This window comes from Tamandua tetradactyla, chromosome 23 (genome assembly GCF_023851605.1).
Source record: "Tamandua tetradactyla isolate mTamTet1 chromosome 23, mTamTet1.pri, whole genome shotgun sequence".
Classification (NCBI taxonomy): Eukaryota; Metazoa; Chordata; class Mammalia; order Pilosa; family Myrmecophagidae; genus Tamandua; species Tamandua tetradactyla.
The window spans coordinates 7,641,501-7,657,905 of NC_135349.1; the positions used below are offsets into that span (position 1 = coordinate 7,641,501).

General features: G+C 40.5%; 1 protein-coding gene across 2 annotated transcripts; it reads right to left on the reverse strand.

The window, feature by feature from the left end:
- Window positions 1-1,006: 1,006 nt before the first annotated feature.
- On the reverse strand, window positions 1,007-16,404 carry ZNF394 (zinc finger protein 394). 2 transcript variants are annotated; one of them, XM_077140687.1, is made up of 3 exons: window positions 16,225-16,404; window positions 8,157-8,283; window positions 1,007-2,092 (listed from the first exon to the last, which is right to left on the reverse strand). In XM_077140687.1, exons 1-3 carry the CDS (start codon window positions 16,387-16,389, stop codon window positions 1,011-1,013), a joined length of 1,374 nt encoding a protein of 457 aa, XP_076996802.1. In that variant the 5' UTR covers window positions 16,390-16,404; the 3' UTR covers window positions 1,007-1,010. The 2 variants fall into 2 exon arrangements, with proteins under 2 accessions (XP_076996802.1, XP_076996801.1); XM_077140686.1 differs by lacking the exon at window positions 16,225-16,404 and adding an exon at window positions 12,191-12,845.
- Window position 16,405: the final 1 nt, after the last annotated feature.

Sequence of the window (16,405 nt, forward strand, 5' to 3'; positions counted from 1 at the left end):
CTGAAATCTTAAAACATCAAGTATGAGGCTCAAGTGTCTTTCTTTTTAAGTAGGGATGACAGGGGTTCTTACATATTTCATAGGATTGCCTGAAAACCAAATAGAAAAATGTCTATGAATGCACTTTCTGAACAATCTTAATACCAACAACCACTGCTGTTAACAAGCAAGAACTGAAGGAGCTTCTGCCCCTGAGTCTTTCCTTTCTGGAGTGGCCCCCAAGGAAATCCTGTGGGAAGACCTCATGTCCCAACATGAAGAAGCCTCTATGGAAAATAGCAAACATATTTTAGACTATCTGATATAACAAGAATCCACAAAAACTCTTAGTTGAAAGGTTTAGTTTTGATCTTTTTCAGGAACTAAAAGTTATGAATAAAGTACCCTATTTCATAAGTTATGATAAGGATATGACAGGAATTACATGTGTGTAGGGGGAAGATTTGCTTTGCCTTTCTTGTTTTTAAAGAAATCAAAAGAGTTATAAAACTGAACCCCTAGACTCCTAAGATAGAAAAGACAGGAAGGGTACATAATTCCTTTTTTTTTTTTTTAAATAAAAAACCAGAATGCCTCTTGTAGACACTGAATCTTACAAGTGGCTATAAGACTTATGAAATAAAGTCCTCTCTTCCATCTAGGTAGAAAGACATCAAGTGACTAAAAATAAATCCTTAGGGAAGTACTTGGAGTAGGCAAGATTTGGCCCAAAAGCAGAAAAGTGAAATGATGACCAGAACAGAATTCTGCATACATGTCAATCTTTGCTCTTATAATCACAAGTCTCTTGAAAGGAACCACCTCATCTTGTGTGTGTATGGGAGGGACTCCCTACTTACATTCTTCTTTCATTACAATAATATATGTTGGGAGACTGAAGTCAGACTCACTCTATTTTTGGTGGAAACCCAAGGAAATATGATCCATGACTGGCTCAAATACTTCAAATACCAAAAGATGTAGTTCTGGACACTGAAAACAACAAACAATATAGATCATACAGAAGCATGTCAAAATGATGAGACTTTATTTCTATGGATTCTTTGATGTCGGATAAGGTGTGAACTTTGTCTAAAGCTTTCCCCACATTCAGGACATTTATAAGGTTTCTCTCCAGTATGAGTTCTCTGGTGTTTAATGAGGGTTGCACTCTGACTGAAGTTTTTCCCACAGACAGAACATCCGTAAGGTTTCTCTCCCGTGTGGATTCTCTGATGCTTAAAGAGGTCGGAGCGCTGTTTGAAGCTCTTCTCACATTCTTCACATTTATAGGGTCTCTCCCCTTTATGTATTCTCTGATGTCTAAAAAGGTTGGAAATATGGCAGGTTTCCCCACATTCATCACATTTACAGTACTTCTCTCCTGAGTGGATTCTTTGATGCCGATTTAGATGGGAGCTCTGTCTGAAACTTTCCCCACATTTAGGACACATATATGGCTTTTCACCTGTGTGAGTTCTCTGGTGTTTAATCAGGGCAGCACTCTGACTGAAGCTTTTCCCACATTCTTGACATTCATAGGGTTTCTCACCAGTGTGGATTCTCCGGTGTTTAAAGAGGTCGGAACGCTGTTTGAAACTCTTCTCACAGTCATCACACTTATAAGGTCTTTCTTCACGGAACCGCCTCTGGGTTCCAAAAAGGCCAGAGCTAGGGAAATTTTCCTCACTGTCAACAGATGTGTGAGGTTTCACCATCTGATGTTTCACCACATTTAAGCTCTGTTTGCAATTGTTCCCACTTGCAGCACCATTAACTGGCCCCTCTATTGTCTGGCTGTGATGGTAAAGAACAGTGTTTGAACTTTTGGCCCCATTTCCAAATTCACTCTTTTTACAATATCCCTCTTCGGTGGAACCATTCTTGCTGAGATTCGACACTCTGGTGAATCCTTGCTCTTCAGAATTTTCAACTTTCAATGTGGAGGGGTTTCTTTTCTGCTTTTCCACCCTGTCCTCGTGGGTATCACCACAATCTGAAAATAAGGGAGACTTTATTGGAGATCCTCCCAGTAGCTGCCCTTGTTGTCCTGTTTCTTCTAAAGTTTCTTGCTTTGGAATCAACTCTTTGTTCTCAGTTTTAGTTTCCAAACCTGAAACAATAAAATAGAAGATGAAGACATTTCCTTCATGTCCAAGAAAGACATAAGCAAGTGCTAGCAGAAAAAACACCAAATAAGCTTTTTATATTCTCCATTAAACCTCCAGAAGTTAAAGTTTTTTCATTAACTTGACACATATGCTCAAATTTAACAGCACAAATCCCCTTTTCCTTTATACTTGGCCTATTTCCACCTACCTACCTCTTCTCCCTTTGCCCCACTCCACTGTCTCACAAGTCACTACATTATGAAAGGTAAATTTGGAAGGGATATCCAGAAAGGCAGTACAGCCTAGAGCTTTTAAAAGCTTGGGCTTGGTACAATGAAAGACTAGTAGTGAGACCTTGGGCAATGCAGAGGGGCGGCGTTAACTGGCAGCTAATTGGTAATGGCTCTAGAAGTGAAAGAGGACATGGATGTTCTCTTTCCATTTAACTAAAATTCTGAGGTTCCCCAACTCATCCAATTCATTGTCTTAATATATAACCTAATAAGAACTATACAAGACAATAAAATTATAGGCCAATCTCAGGAATATGGATGCAAGCACCCTAAATAAAATGTTAGCAAATTGAATTCTGCAGTGTATTTTTAAAATATAATAACAGTATATCACGACCAAGCAGTTTAACTCATGAATGAAGGATAATTTAACAAAAGAAATTCTATTCATTTGATGAGTTATAATAGATGTAGCTGATGCTTCCAAGGTCTGTAGGCAGGGTTGGGGTGGGGAGATGATAGGTCTGGTTGAATGTTCATAAAAGGAACAGTCAAACCACCAAAATCCCTCAATACAGTAGTTTTCAGTTTGGTCTCCAGGAAATGTGAATCAGATCAATTCTGGGTCAAGGACATCAAGTACAGCTAAGAACAGAGGACAGGTACCATATTCAAATCAAGGAATTAAATGGAAACTGACACTCTAATTGGCAGCACCTCTACTTATGCACTTTCCTTTGTTCAATCTATGAATTGTTATTTCTAAAGCTTCCACTGGCTTGGCAAAAAAGACAGGGATTTTCACATTTGTTCATATGATTTATTCACTATTGTATCCTCAGCATCTACAACAGTTCCTGGCTTATTATAAACACTCAATAAATATTTGTGAATGAATCTCTCCTGATGAAAATTATCAAACCAGGCCAAAATGATCAAGACTCAGTGAAATACCTACAGACCCTGACATATTGGAGCAGATTACCAATGCTACACTGAAGATCGCCAATCCACAAGTTCTACCCCAACAGACAGAGTTTCGTGTCAGAACTCTTATGTTCGACTTTTAGATACAAATGGAAAGTGAAAGGTTACTAACATTTCAGAAGAACCTCTAATATAAATGCTGAAAAAGCCTTTACATGAAACACAGAAAAACTTTTAATAATCTAAAATTAATATTCTCAGAGAGATACAATATTGCATATATACTGTATCTCTGAGAATCTCCTAGAATGTGAAACAATAAGACACACACTAAAAAAATAGCGGAATATAGGAGGTTGGGCGGTGGGGATCTTAAAAGGATCGGTCCATGAGTTCCAGCACCCAACTGAAAGGAATTCCAGAAAAAGAATAGAAAAAGTGGAGATAAGAAATTATATAAATAAAATATTAGAGAAAATTTCTCACAACTCAAAGACATGAGTGTCTATAGTCAAAGGGCCCACCAACTGCTCAGAACAGTGAATGAAAAAAAAGTTAAAAACCCCACAGTAAAACATATCCAAAAAGAATTTTCAGACTACCAGCAATAGATCCTGAAAGCTTCTTGACAAAACAAACATATCATACACCAAGGATAGAACACTACAATGATAATAGATTTCTTTTCAGCTACCTGGCAAGTGAGCTAGAAAATTCAGTCTTCAAAATTAAAAGGTAAAATCATTTTTTTTTTTATATTTCTTTTTTTTTAACATGGGCAGGCACCGGGAATCGAACCTGGGTCCTCAGGCATGGCAGGCAAGCACTCTTACCTGCTGAGCCACCGTGGCCCGCCCGGTAAAATCATTTTTAACCTAGAATGTTACATTCAGCCATACTATCATCCAAACGTGAGCAAGGAAGAAAGTCATTTTTAGCATACAAAGTTTCCAAAAATTTAGCTCCCTAATATATGTTCTCTGGATGCTACTGGAAGATGACAGTCTACCAAATCAAGAAATAGATCAAAGAAGAAAATGTTGTGGGATCTAATAAAGAGAAAAGGATATCCCAAGATGATAGTGAAGGGAAGTCATAGGACAACAGCTGGATAATGACTGGATAATGGGCCTGGAGAACAGGCCCATTCTCACCGGAGCAGATGTTCTGGGAAGGATTGCTCCAAGGGGAAAAAAAAAAAAAAACAAAAACGGAAACCGATGGGTGTTTCTGATCTATGAGAGCATACTAAGAGGAATTTTATGCTTCTAACCAAGAATATTGGTAGTTAGAAAAGAAGACAACAGCAAAGATAGGTATTATTAATTCCAGGGAAAACTAAAAGTCAAATAAAGAAGAGAAATATAATCATGTACATTATGTGAATGAATCTTAATAATTATATAGTCAAAATACTAAATAGTGGAATGGTAACCCATAACAAACTCTGAAATCTGTTCTGTAACTACTTGTTGAAGTGTAGTTTTAAATCATGGCCTTTTCTTTCTTTTCTTTGTATATATGTTATATTCAAGAATAAAAAAAAACTGAAACGCTATTAATAAAAAAGGTGATATAACTAGTGTGAAAGAATTGGAGACTGCTAAATGTGTGCATGTGGGAAGAACAGAATTCTCTGTCTTACACAGTAGGCAGCCAAGGGATAACTGAAAATGGGGGAAAAACAGAATCAGCATCTTATTGAGAAATATATCATATTTCTAAACAGCTAAAATATTTTAAAGTTGATGTTTATGCAAAGTTGGCATGAGAATCAAAAAGGATCTGATACTTTCCTAAGAAAACTAAAAAAACATAAACCAAAGAGTAAAAATTTGAGAAAGTTAAGTGTATTAAAATTTTAAAATTCTATATAACAAAAGACACTACAATGAAAAAATAAGCCACCTGTAAACCCAATAAAATAAAGGATTGGTATAAAAAATATATAGAACTACCATGAATTATGAGAAAAAGATAATGGGGAGGAGAGAAAAAGGATACAGACAGGCAATTCATAGGAAAGGAAGCCAGAATGTACCTGAAGAGATGTTTAACTAGTAAAACTCAGGGCACTGCAAGTTGAAACAAGTCACAATTCATCCCTCATCCCAACTAGTATTACCGAGCACCTACTACGCAGAAGCACTGTCTCAGGTGCTTGGGATATCTATCAATGAATGAAACAGACAAGGATCCCTCCCTTTGTGGAGCTTACATTCTAGAAGGGGTGGGAAGGTAGTACATAAACTCCACAGGCTGCGAGGTGTTGATAAATGCTATGGACAGAGTTGAGCAAAGTAAGGAGGATCAGAGATATGGGAGGAGGAGATAAGGAGGGTAAGGTGAAGTATTAAATGTGGCACTGAGGTTAGGCCTCATGGAAAATGTAAGATTTGAGCAAAGACACTGTACTGGTTTGATACTGTTCTGTACCCCAGAAAAGCCATGTTCTTTAATCCTCATTCAATACTATTGGGTGGGATCTTTTTTTTTTTAAGTTATTTCATACTTTATTTTGTAATCACAGTACCCTGCATCTGATTTCTTTACATCATTCCAGATATGATGGAATAGGAAACTCTTCCAAATCAGCAAGTTTTAACTAGTTGTCATGAATTTACAGGAAAGGGATGTAAAAGGACTTATTAAAGACAAAAATGAATCATGACCAGAGCTATTTAACTAATAGCTATAAACTTTCTCTAAAGAAATAAAGAGCAGCTGGTACTTTGCAAAGTATCTTCAAGCAATTTCCACCTGTAAATTAAGTCATATGTTGGATTAAATAAGGTTGGCCACAGGTATTTAAAATATTGCGTTGACATGAATATACAAATATATATTCTACCTGTTCTTTCTTTTATAGAAATCAAAGACTGCAAAAGTAAAAGAAATGGTAAATATAGAATATAAAAGACAAACATATTCTGCTACAGTTCTGCAAATCAAGTGAAAAGCGGCAGACACTGTTGTTCTTATGAACTCATTTGATCCTCTCGCCTATTCTGCAAGGCAGTTACTGTTCTCATTACCCCCATCTTACAGGTGAGAAGCCTGCAGCTTGACAAGCTGGAGGAGATCCCTGTGGTCACCGGCCAGTAGAGGGCAGAGCTGGGGGCCGGACTACAGGCAGTAGGAGGGGGATCTTTTGGATTGTTTCCATGGAGATGTGACCCACCCAAATATGGGTGGTACCTTTCGACTAGGGGGTTTCCATGCAAATATGTTTCCACCCATTCAAGATGGGGTTTCTTATTGGAGTCCTTTAAGAGGGGACCATTTTGGAAAAAGCTTTAGAGCCCACACAGCCACACAGCCAGAGACCTTTGGAGATGCAGAAGGAAAACACCCCTGGGGGATCTCCATGAAATGAGAAGCCAGGAGAGAAAGCTAGCAGACATTGCCATGTGCCTTCCCAGCTGACAGAGTTGACAAGAAGCCAAAGACCCCGGCAAATGCCAGCAACTGCCATGTGTTTCCCAGCTGCAGAAGTGTTCTGGATGGCATCAGCCTTTTTTGAGTGAAGGTAACCTCTTGTTGGTGCCTTAATTTGGACATTTCCATTGCCTTAGAACTGTAAGCGTGCACCTTAATAAATTTCCTTTTTAAAAGCCATTCCATTTCTGGTATATTGCATCTCGGTACCTTTACCAAGGTAAAAGAGACATGAAGCAGGCCAGTGAGTTCACTTAGTGGAGATCCAGAGGAACAATGTCCCAGGCAGAGAGAGAGCAATTTCGGCAGAGACAATGAGGCAGCATGTGTCCAAAGCACAGCTTTGGCTGAAACAGAGGGGACAAGGGGGGATGGGACAGTGAGGTAATGGGGGCCATGCCTCAGCAGGCACCCGAGGCGGAGGCTTTTACTCTACATGAAATAGGGAGCCATTTATGTGAAACAGGGAGTTATTATGGGTTCTGAGCAGAGGAGGGAGGAGTGATCTGCCCAACAATTTAAAAGAAAAACTCTAGCTACTATGTTAAGAAAAAACTCTGGATAGGGCACGATACCATCAACTGTTACACCAAATGTTGAAAAGGATGCAAAGAAAAAATTCTCATGGATTGCTGGTAGAAGAATAAATTGGTTACACTTCCTTTGGACAGCATGATGGGCACATGACTAATATATTCTTCTGAGAATCTTTTCCATGTGAACACAGGACATTCTTGTATGTTCAGTACAACACTGTACTGCTGAAAATTAGAAGCCCACATGCCCATCAACAGGAGAAAAGACGAATGAATTTTGAAATATCCATCCAATGAAATATACAAATGTTACAATGAATAAACAAGAACTACGTCTTAAATAAATCTCAAAAATGTAATGCTGACTTGAAAAGGCAAGATGGAAAAGAATCATATAGTAATGAAACAACTTATATACCATAAAAACATAAAAATAATTTATATATGTGTGTGTGGGCTACATATATCTGTAGTAAGAAAATAAAAATATGCACGGGAATGATAAATAGCACAATCAGGATAATTGTTACTTCTAGAGAAGGAAGGAGAAGACTTAAGAGAGGGCGGATAAAGGCTTCACGTAACAGTTGTAACGTAATATGATGTTCTTCGGGGGAAAGAACAGAGCCAATATGGCCGAATATTAAATTTGATAAACCAGGATAACCAACACTCAGTTGATCATTATGTTATCTTTATGCTTTTCTATATATGTAACATATTTTCTTAAAAATGCACTAAAATGAAAAGCTGAATCTATCACCTAGCACTAGAGAAAAGAAAGGTCCTGTTTGGATCACAAAAGAGACTCAGACTCTTTTTAAGCTATGTCTGATAATGTCAGATGGGCTCAGGGATCAAACTCCAAAATACTGAAACAAACGCTTCACAATTCACACACAGCTACGAACAGGTAAATGGACAGTCCTTACGCGTTGAGACCGCGTTCCCACAATCCTTCTGCACGGTCTCCATGCAGAAGTCCCTCTGAGCTGGGTCCAGCCGCTCCCACTCTTCCCTGGTTAAGGATATGGCCACATCCTGGAACGTCACCAACCCCTGAAACGACATGAGATTCCCACTTAGTACCGCTGTCCCCGGATCGTGCTGCCACTAGTCTCAGAACGAGGCCAAACTCCAGCAAGTAAAAGAGCAAGGGCTGAGAAATGAAGAGCAATCAGGGATGTGGAGTCTCATATTGACCGGGGAGTTTTGAAGTGACCAAAGACAGAGGCTGATATTCATCTGCAATTCTGAAAAGTCTTTCTGTGGACTGTCTACACAAATTTGCAGTAGGAATAAAATATCTGCCTTGTACCACTGTAACTTATCCAAATGGAAAACTGATATAGATTAAAGATATACCCATAAGCAGAGAGTCCTGAGTTCCAATTCTGGGTCTCTTAAGATGCTGTTTCCTAGAGCATGCCTACTTTAAGATGACAGAACACACAGAACAGCCGCTCAGGAATTCTTATTTTCTTCCCCTTCCACTGAGCACTTCATAAGATAATTATCTAACAAGGTGGTCTTCTGAGTGGCTTATTTAAATATAGATTAACCATTTACAGAATATCAAGTCACAATTCTTAATGGGAAAATTTAAAAAACTGGTAAGGTGTGATGGTTGTCCAGGTTTCAGGGATAGGGTCATAAGTCACTTGCTCATGGATAAGGTAGAGGACTGTGAAGGCACCTTCCCTCTTTCAGTGGTTTCTTCTCTCCCTCAAATAGCAGGGCCCATCACATTGCACTAAAATCCGCAGACAATACCCAACACCCACTACAATGTCTGAGGCATGATTCCAGGGATCATGAAGAGAGCTCATATAAGTAAAAAGCCCTCCCTGGCTCCCTCCTAAGCATCAGAGGAATGAGATGGCCAGCACTCTGCCTGGGTTCCAGTGGCTTCAGTAACCTATACACCCTTAGCATTTGGCTTTGTGCCACTCCTTCCTTAGTTTTAGCTTAAGTGACATCCTGCCCTTGCTGCCAGTTAGATTATGACTATGGCAGTAAGAATGTGGCCGGAAACCAAGCGTCAACCATACCTGAATCTCCTGGTTGCTTCTCTCAGACCTCTCCCAGCTCGACAATATGGCATTGTAGTAAAGTGCATGGATTCTGGAACCAGCCCACTGGTCTGAATCCTAGTTCTCTACTTACTAACCAAAGGACTTTAGACAAGTTTTAAAAGCCTTCTAGGTTATTCTGACACTTTACTCTTCCTTTACCTGCCCCACCTCCCTTATTTTAGAAGTGCCAGGACTCCAGAGGAATGGATGGATTATATATCCATCCTCTACAAATATTACTTCTCGCAACAGGGCTTTCAAAAACACTGGCCAGTAGTTTGTAACTGTAGTTAAAGGAAGTTCCTGGAAAGGAGAAACTAAGTGTAGACTCAAATGAATATGCTGACATCCTACTTGAAGTGCTTAACTGGAAGGCCTCCTATCACCAGGGCATGGAAGGAGGGTAGTTGACCCAGTACCTTTAGGTAGGGATAAGACCTGGTCCATTCTAACACAGAAATAAATAAAGGATCAAAACCTAAAAAATTATCTGCCTTAGATTAGTGGTTCTCAACAACAGGTGGTACACCCCAGCCCCTCAAGGGACACTGGCAATGTCTGGAGACATTCTTTTTCTTTCTTTGTGTGTGTGTGGGGGGCGGTTGTGACAGGTAACTAGCAGGTAGACACCAAGGATAGTTCTAAACTTTCTATAATGCATAAGACAATCTCCCTCAACAAAGAATTATCCAACCCGAAATGTCAATAGTACAGAAAGTGAGAAACCTTGAGTTAAATCATAGCCAAAGTAATTTCTGTCTAGAAAATGTTGACTTTTCACGATTTTGAATTGTATCTCACAAACTGCACATCCAAATTACATTTCAAAACTAGTAAGGGAGAGCCCTTCAGAGTGTTACTCTATTTTTCAGTATCCCTCTGAAGGGTGTCCCAGGCCTCTGTATTTTAATATCTGCAAAATCTAATATAACTAGAACCATAAATAAGATGTGTGGCACTGGACAGGGACTCAAAGGAAGAGGCTGTATTCATTATTATTTGACTGAATCAGAGAGGAAACAGATGTCCAGGGAGACTAAGTCACAGCTAGGAGAAGAAGAGATAGTTACTTGAACTGGGATTTCCTAATTCCCAGACCAAATGCTTTAGTGCTTTTTCTGTCTTTAGTTGTGTGACCCTCAGCCCTTTTGTGACTGATGTTTATCTTTAAAATGAGAGAGGATGGCATCACTAAGATATTTTTCAGCTACAAGATTTTATTGGTCTAAGATTGCTGTGAAAGGTCAGATTCTAATGCCAAATACTCGTGACTTATGGATTACAAACGCTACTGCTCATTTTCACTCTTATAGAGAATTAAATCTAAAAACCTAACGACATGCTGTGATGACATCAACAAACACATTTACAACTTCGTCAGTATTTAAAAACTAGGTAATACACAAAAGCAACTGTCAGAAAAAATGCATTTCAAACAGTTCTGGGAATCCTCAGTAGTTAGGTGTGGAAAACTTACGGCTGTGTGATCAAATCAATCGGCTGCTTAACCCCACTATCCTTCCTCTTCCCTACTTTGAAACCAAAGTTGAGACCTCTGATCAGCTGTTTAATGGTGACGTGCAGTTAAATGGAAATGTTTGACAAGGCATCCATGAAAAGTCTGAGCAAGTTACATAACACAATGAACCAAGATTACATATTTCTGCTGATGTCTTAACACCATATCACTAAATATTTAATTCTTTTGATTGCTAGACTATTTTTGTTTGTTTGTTTTTTGTTTTGCATAGGCTGGCACTGGGAATTGAACCCGGGTCTCCAGCATGGCAAGCGAGAACTTGGCCTGGTGAGCCACTGTGGCCCGCCCTAGACTGTTTTTGATGGCTAAAATTAGTTAGCTTTGGCTTTGTTTAGTCCAGCAGCAGCTAAACGGGATGAAATGAGGTATGCAACTAAGACATAGTTTATTTCAAGTTTACAGCATTATACTGAATCTACTTTTGCTGAAAGCCCACCAGTGCTGCAAACTCTCCATGGAACACTGGATAATGTTTGCAGACTGAAAAATTTAAAAGTATAATCGTTGTCATTGTATAAGGAGGGACTAGTCAAACTGTTAAAAACTAAAAAAGAATTCTCACAAAGTGGTAGGGAATTACTGTGCTAGCAAAAGTAATTTAAGGAGTGTGGTAGTTAGATTCAGGTGTCAACTTGGTTAGGTGAAGGTACCTAGCTCTACTGCTGAGGACATGAGCCTATGGCATGTGAACCTCATCTGTTGTTGATTACATCCGCACTCAGCGAGGAGGCGTGCCTGCTGCAATGAATGACTTTGATTTAATTGGCTGGTGCTTAAATGAGAGCACTCAATGTAACACAACCCAAGCAGCTCGGCCCTGGCCTTTGGAGATGCATAAAGGAATCACCCCAGGGAAAGTAGTCCTAACCCAGAGGCCTGGAGAGAAGGCCAGCAGAGATTACCCTGAGCCTTCCCACGTAAGAAAGAACCTCAATGAGAGTTAGCTGCCTTTCCTCTGAAGAACTATACGTCAATTAAATAAATACCCTGTTATTGAAAGCCAATCCATCCCTGGTGTGTTGTATTCCGGCAGCTAGCAAACTAGAAAAAGGAGATTAACCTGCTTTCCAGAGTACAGATCTCCTGACATCTTTCTTTTCCAAAAGTCCAGTAAAACATGAGGTTGTCTTGCAGTGAGTAAACAGTGAGCCTGTGTTGGTTTTGTGCTGAGAGGTCTCACTTCCTGGATGGATTTATTTGCCAATGTTTCCTACAGAAAGGAAATTTGCATGCACATCGTAAAGTTCACGCAAAATGCAGTAAGAAAGGAAAAAACGTCTGAAACCCACAGCATACCTTTCACCCCTATGCTCCACATTCTCACGCCCTGACCAAGCCTCCCACTTCTCACCTGCGGGGTGGCCCCAACCAGCGCACTCCGAAAAGCCTGGACCACGGCCGCGGCCTCCTCCCCGCTCTCCGGGCAATGCTCCCGCACCCAGGCCTGCAGCTCCTCGGGCAGGATGGTCAGGAACTGCTCCAGCACCAGCAGCTCCAGGATCTGCTCCTTGGTGCGCAGCTCCGGCCTCAGCCACCGACGACAAAGTTCCCTGAGGCGGCTCAGCGCCTCCTCCGGCCCAGCCACCTCCTGGTAACGGAACTGCCTAAAATGCCGGCGAAAAGTTTCTGGGTCCTGACAGTCCCCGGGAAGGTCGGATTCCTGACCTCTGGGGAAGCCTTCCTCCACTTTCACTATGAGAAGTCCGTCGGACAGGCAGGGCGGAGCGCGGGACCTCCCGGCCATCCTACAGTCTCCAGGCCCCGCGTCACTCCCGCGCCCGGGGACGCGCGGCAGCGAGCTCATCTCTTCCGGGCATGCGCCGACTTGCCGGGAGTCTTGCTCTTAGGTGGGACAAGAGTAAACCCCGCAAAATGCAAAGCAACTCATCGGCGCTCCCCAAAGCATACACGCATGACTATCCGGTCTCACACACACGGCCCCACCGCGCCTGGCCAGGGTCCCGGACTCCCTCCTTTCCGGAGGTATTCTGAAAAAAAAAAAAAGGAAAGGAAAGAAAAAAAAATCCGCGGCCGGAAATGCGTCACCGACACCCAGCGCTGCCCAATCATAGGCAGTTCTGGGGCCTCTCTAGTTGACCCGGAGGCATGAGCTCCATCTCGGTGGTTCATTCGCAGGTGGTGGCCTGTCCGGGACCAGTTACTGCAGTCCAAATGTATCCGACTATTAACAAGTTGTCTAATCTTCTTTTCCCTTTAAAAACCCCAGCCTGAGGTGAACTTATTGCCCTCCTCTCTAGGTGGGACATGTAAATTCTCTCTGGCAACGTGGGACAGTAATCCCGGGGCAAACCAGGATCTGGCATCCATTGAGAAAGTCTTCTTGACCAAAAGGGGAAGAGAGAAATGAAACAAAATAAAGTTTCAGTGGCTGAGAGATTTCATTGTTGAGAGGTTATCCTGGAAGTTATTCTTATGCATTATATAGATACCTCTTTTTACCTTATGTTGTATTGGAGTGGCTGAAGGGAAGTACCTGAAACTGTTGAACTGTGTTCCAGTAGCCTTCATTCTTGGAGACTATAACTATATAGCTTTTACAGTGTGACTGTGTGATTGTGAAAACCTTGTTTCTAATGCTCCTTTTATCGGGATATGGACAGATGAGTAAAAAAATATGGATAAAATAAATAAATAATAGGGGGATAAGGGATACAAAACATTGTGCAGATTGAAATACTAGTGGTCAATGAGAGGGAGGGGTAAGGGGTATGGGATGTATGTTTTTTTATTTCTTTCTTTTTCTGTAGTGATGCAAATGATCATGATGATGGATACACAACTATGTGATAATATCTTGAGCCATGATTGTACACGATGTATGGACTGTATGTATGTGAAGATTTGTCAATTAAAAAAAAAAACCTGCCTGGAAATGCCAAGACAGGACATGATTTGGGTTGCTACTAAATCTGTGCTCCTGAATTACAATTCTGAGACTCCAAATAAATATCTGTCTTGCTTTTCATGGTTGACGTCTTGTATTTGATATATACTTCCCCACCTAGGCATGGTTCAGACTGACTTAAAGTAATTTTTTTAAAACTTTTTTTTATTAATAAAAAAAATTAACAAACAAAACATTTAGATATCATTCCATTCTACATATACAATCAGTAATTCTTAATATCATCACATAGTTGCATATTCATCATTTCTTAGTACATTTGCATTGATTTAGAAAAAGAAATAAAGACAACAGAAAAAGAAATAAAATGATAATAGAGAAAAAAAGACTATACGTACCACACTCCTTACCCCTTGCTTTCACTTACCACTAGCATTTCAAACTGAATTTATTTTAACATTTGTTCCCCCTATTATTTATTTTTATTCCATATGTTCTACTCTTCTGTTGATATAGTAGCTAAAAGGAGCATCAGACATAAGGTTTTCGCATTCACAGAGTCTCATTGTGAAAGCTATATCATTGTTCAATAATCATCAAGAAACATGGCTACTGGAACATAGCACTATATTTTCAGGCATTTCCCTCCACTCTCTCCGCTACATCTTGAACAACAAGGTGATATCTACTTAAACAACAAGGTGATATCTACTTAATGCGTAAGAATAACCTCCAGGATAACCTCTCGACTCTGGAATCTCTCAGCCATTGACACTTTGTCTCATTTTAATCTTCCCCCTTTTGGTCGAGAAGTTTCTCTCAATCCCTTGATGTTAATTCTCAGCTCATTCTAGGGTTTTTCTCAGTCCCTTGATGCTGAGTCTCAGCTCATTCCAGGATCTCTGTCCCACGTTGCCAGGAAGGTCCACACCCCTGGGAATCATGTCCCACGCAGAGAGGGGGAGGGTGGTGAGGCTGCTCGACTTAAAGTAATTTTATCAAGGAACAGGGATGATCTGTATACATATGGTAATCCAATGTATGATGATAGTGGCTTAAAGTCAGTGAGAAAAAAAAAGGATGGTTTATTCAATCATTCCATTTAAATAGAAAAAAGTTAAAGCTGTACTGTTCTAGTTTGTTAGCTACCAGAATACAACATACAAGAAACAGAACAGCTTTTTAAAAAGGGGAATTAAGTTGCAAGTTTATAGTTCTAAGGGCATGAGAATGTCCAAATTAAAGCAAGTCTATAAAAATGTCCAAATTAAGGCTCCAACAAGATGTTACTGTCACTCAAGAAAGGCCAATGAAGTTCAGGGTTTCTCTCTCAACTGGAAAGGCACATGGTGAACATGGCAACATCTGCTGGCTTCCTCTCCAGGCCTCTTGCTTCATGAAGCTTCCCCAGGGGTATTCTCCTTCTCCATCTCCAAAGATTCGCTGGCTGGTGGACTCTGGCTCTCTTGTTGTTCTGTCATCATTCTCTGCTCTCTCAGAATCTCAAACCTTTTCCAAAATGCTTCCTCTTTTAAAGGATTCCAGTAAAGTAATCAAGATCCACCTGGAATGGGTGGAGTCACATCTCCTTCTATTCAAAAGTTAATACCGGGGTGAAAGGGTAGTTCTGTGGCAGAATTCATGCCTGCCGTGTGGGAGACCAGGGTTCAATTCCAGGTCCGTGTGCTTTCCCCAAACAAACAAACAAATTCAACAAATGATGCTGCAATAATGGGATACTCACATAGAAAAATAATGAAATGTGGCCCCACCAAAGAGCATAGAAAAATTAAAAAATTAAAAAAAGTCAATACCCACAACTAGGTGAGTCACATCTCCCTAGAGATAACCTATTCAAGTTTCCAACATACAGTATTGAATAGGGATTAAGAGAAATGGTTGCTCCCACAAAACTGAAGAGGATAAAACATGGCTTTTCTAGGGTACATAAATCCTTCAAATCAGCACACATACCTAACAACACACACATTCTCTATCTCCAGATGAACTATAGAACTAAAGATTAACAACTATATACGTTTGAAATATTAGAAGAAAATTCAAGAAAACTTTTTTTTTTAAATCTATAATCTCGGGGTTGGAATGGTCTTTCTAAAAACAAGATACACAACCTGGGAAGCATAAAGAAAACTATTAACAAACAAAGCCACTTAAAACTAAAACTTCAGTTCAGCTAAAGATTTCATTAAAAAAAAAAGTGATGTGGCAGGCTGAAGGAAAAAACACCTGTAGGATATGCTATCAATATACACAAAAGGTTCCCAAAAACTCTAAAATTTTAAAGCCCAGAGAATTGAAAAGTGGTCAACAGATATGAACAGGAAACTCAGGCAACACATAATAATGGTTTAAAAGAAGAAGAAAATGAGGAGGAAAAACGCTCACTGGGGATACCACTTAACAGCTAAGAGCCTAGCTAAATTGAATGGACGCGTAATGCTAGTGCCCATGAGAATGGGTCTCTCACACATGGCTGGAGGAGTGTCCAGGGGCATGACCTTTCTGGGGCGCGGGGAAGCTGTGCAGGACTCGGAGGCGGAGTGGCTGCCCAACTCGGCCAGATCCTGCCCGCGGGGAGCGACCACCCGCTCCGACACACCAACCTTCCACCCCGACCTTCCACCCCGAGGTGCCCGAGGAAACGCCTCCCTGCCCTGCCACATTCTGATTGGCTCACGG

Excerpts from the sequence above, each read along its gene's own strand:
- ZNF394 (XM_077140686.1), bottom strand. The coding sequence starts at position 12,643 with ATGAGCTCGCTGCCGCGCGTCCCCGGGCGCGGGAGTGACGCGGGGCCT. Across the intron at positions 8,284-12,190 it reads TGGTTGGGGCCACCCCGCAG|GGGTTGGTGACGTTCCAGGA; the intron begins GTGAGAAGTGGG and ends ATGTCGTTTCAG. Across the intron at positions 2,093-8,156 it reads TGGGAACGCGGTCTCAACGC|GTTTGGAAACTAAAACTGAG; the intron begins GTAAGGACTGTC and ends TTATTGTTTCAG.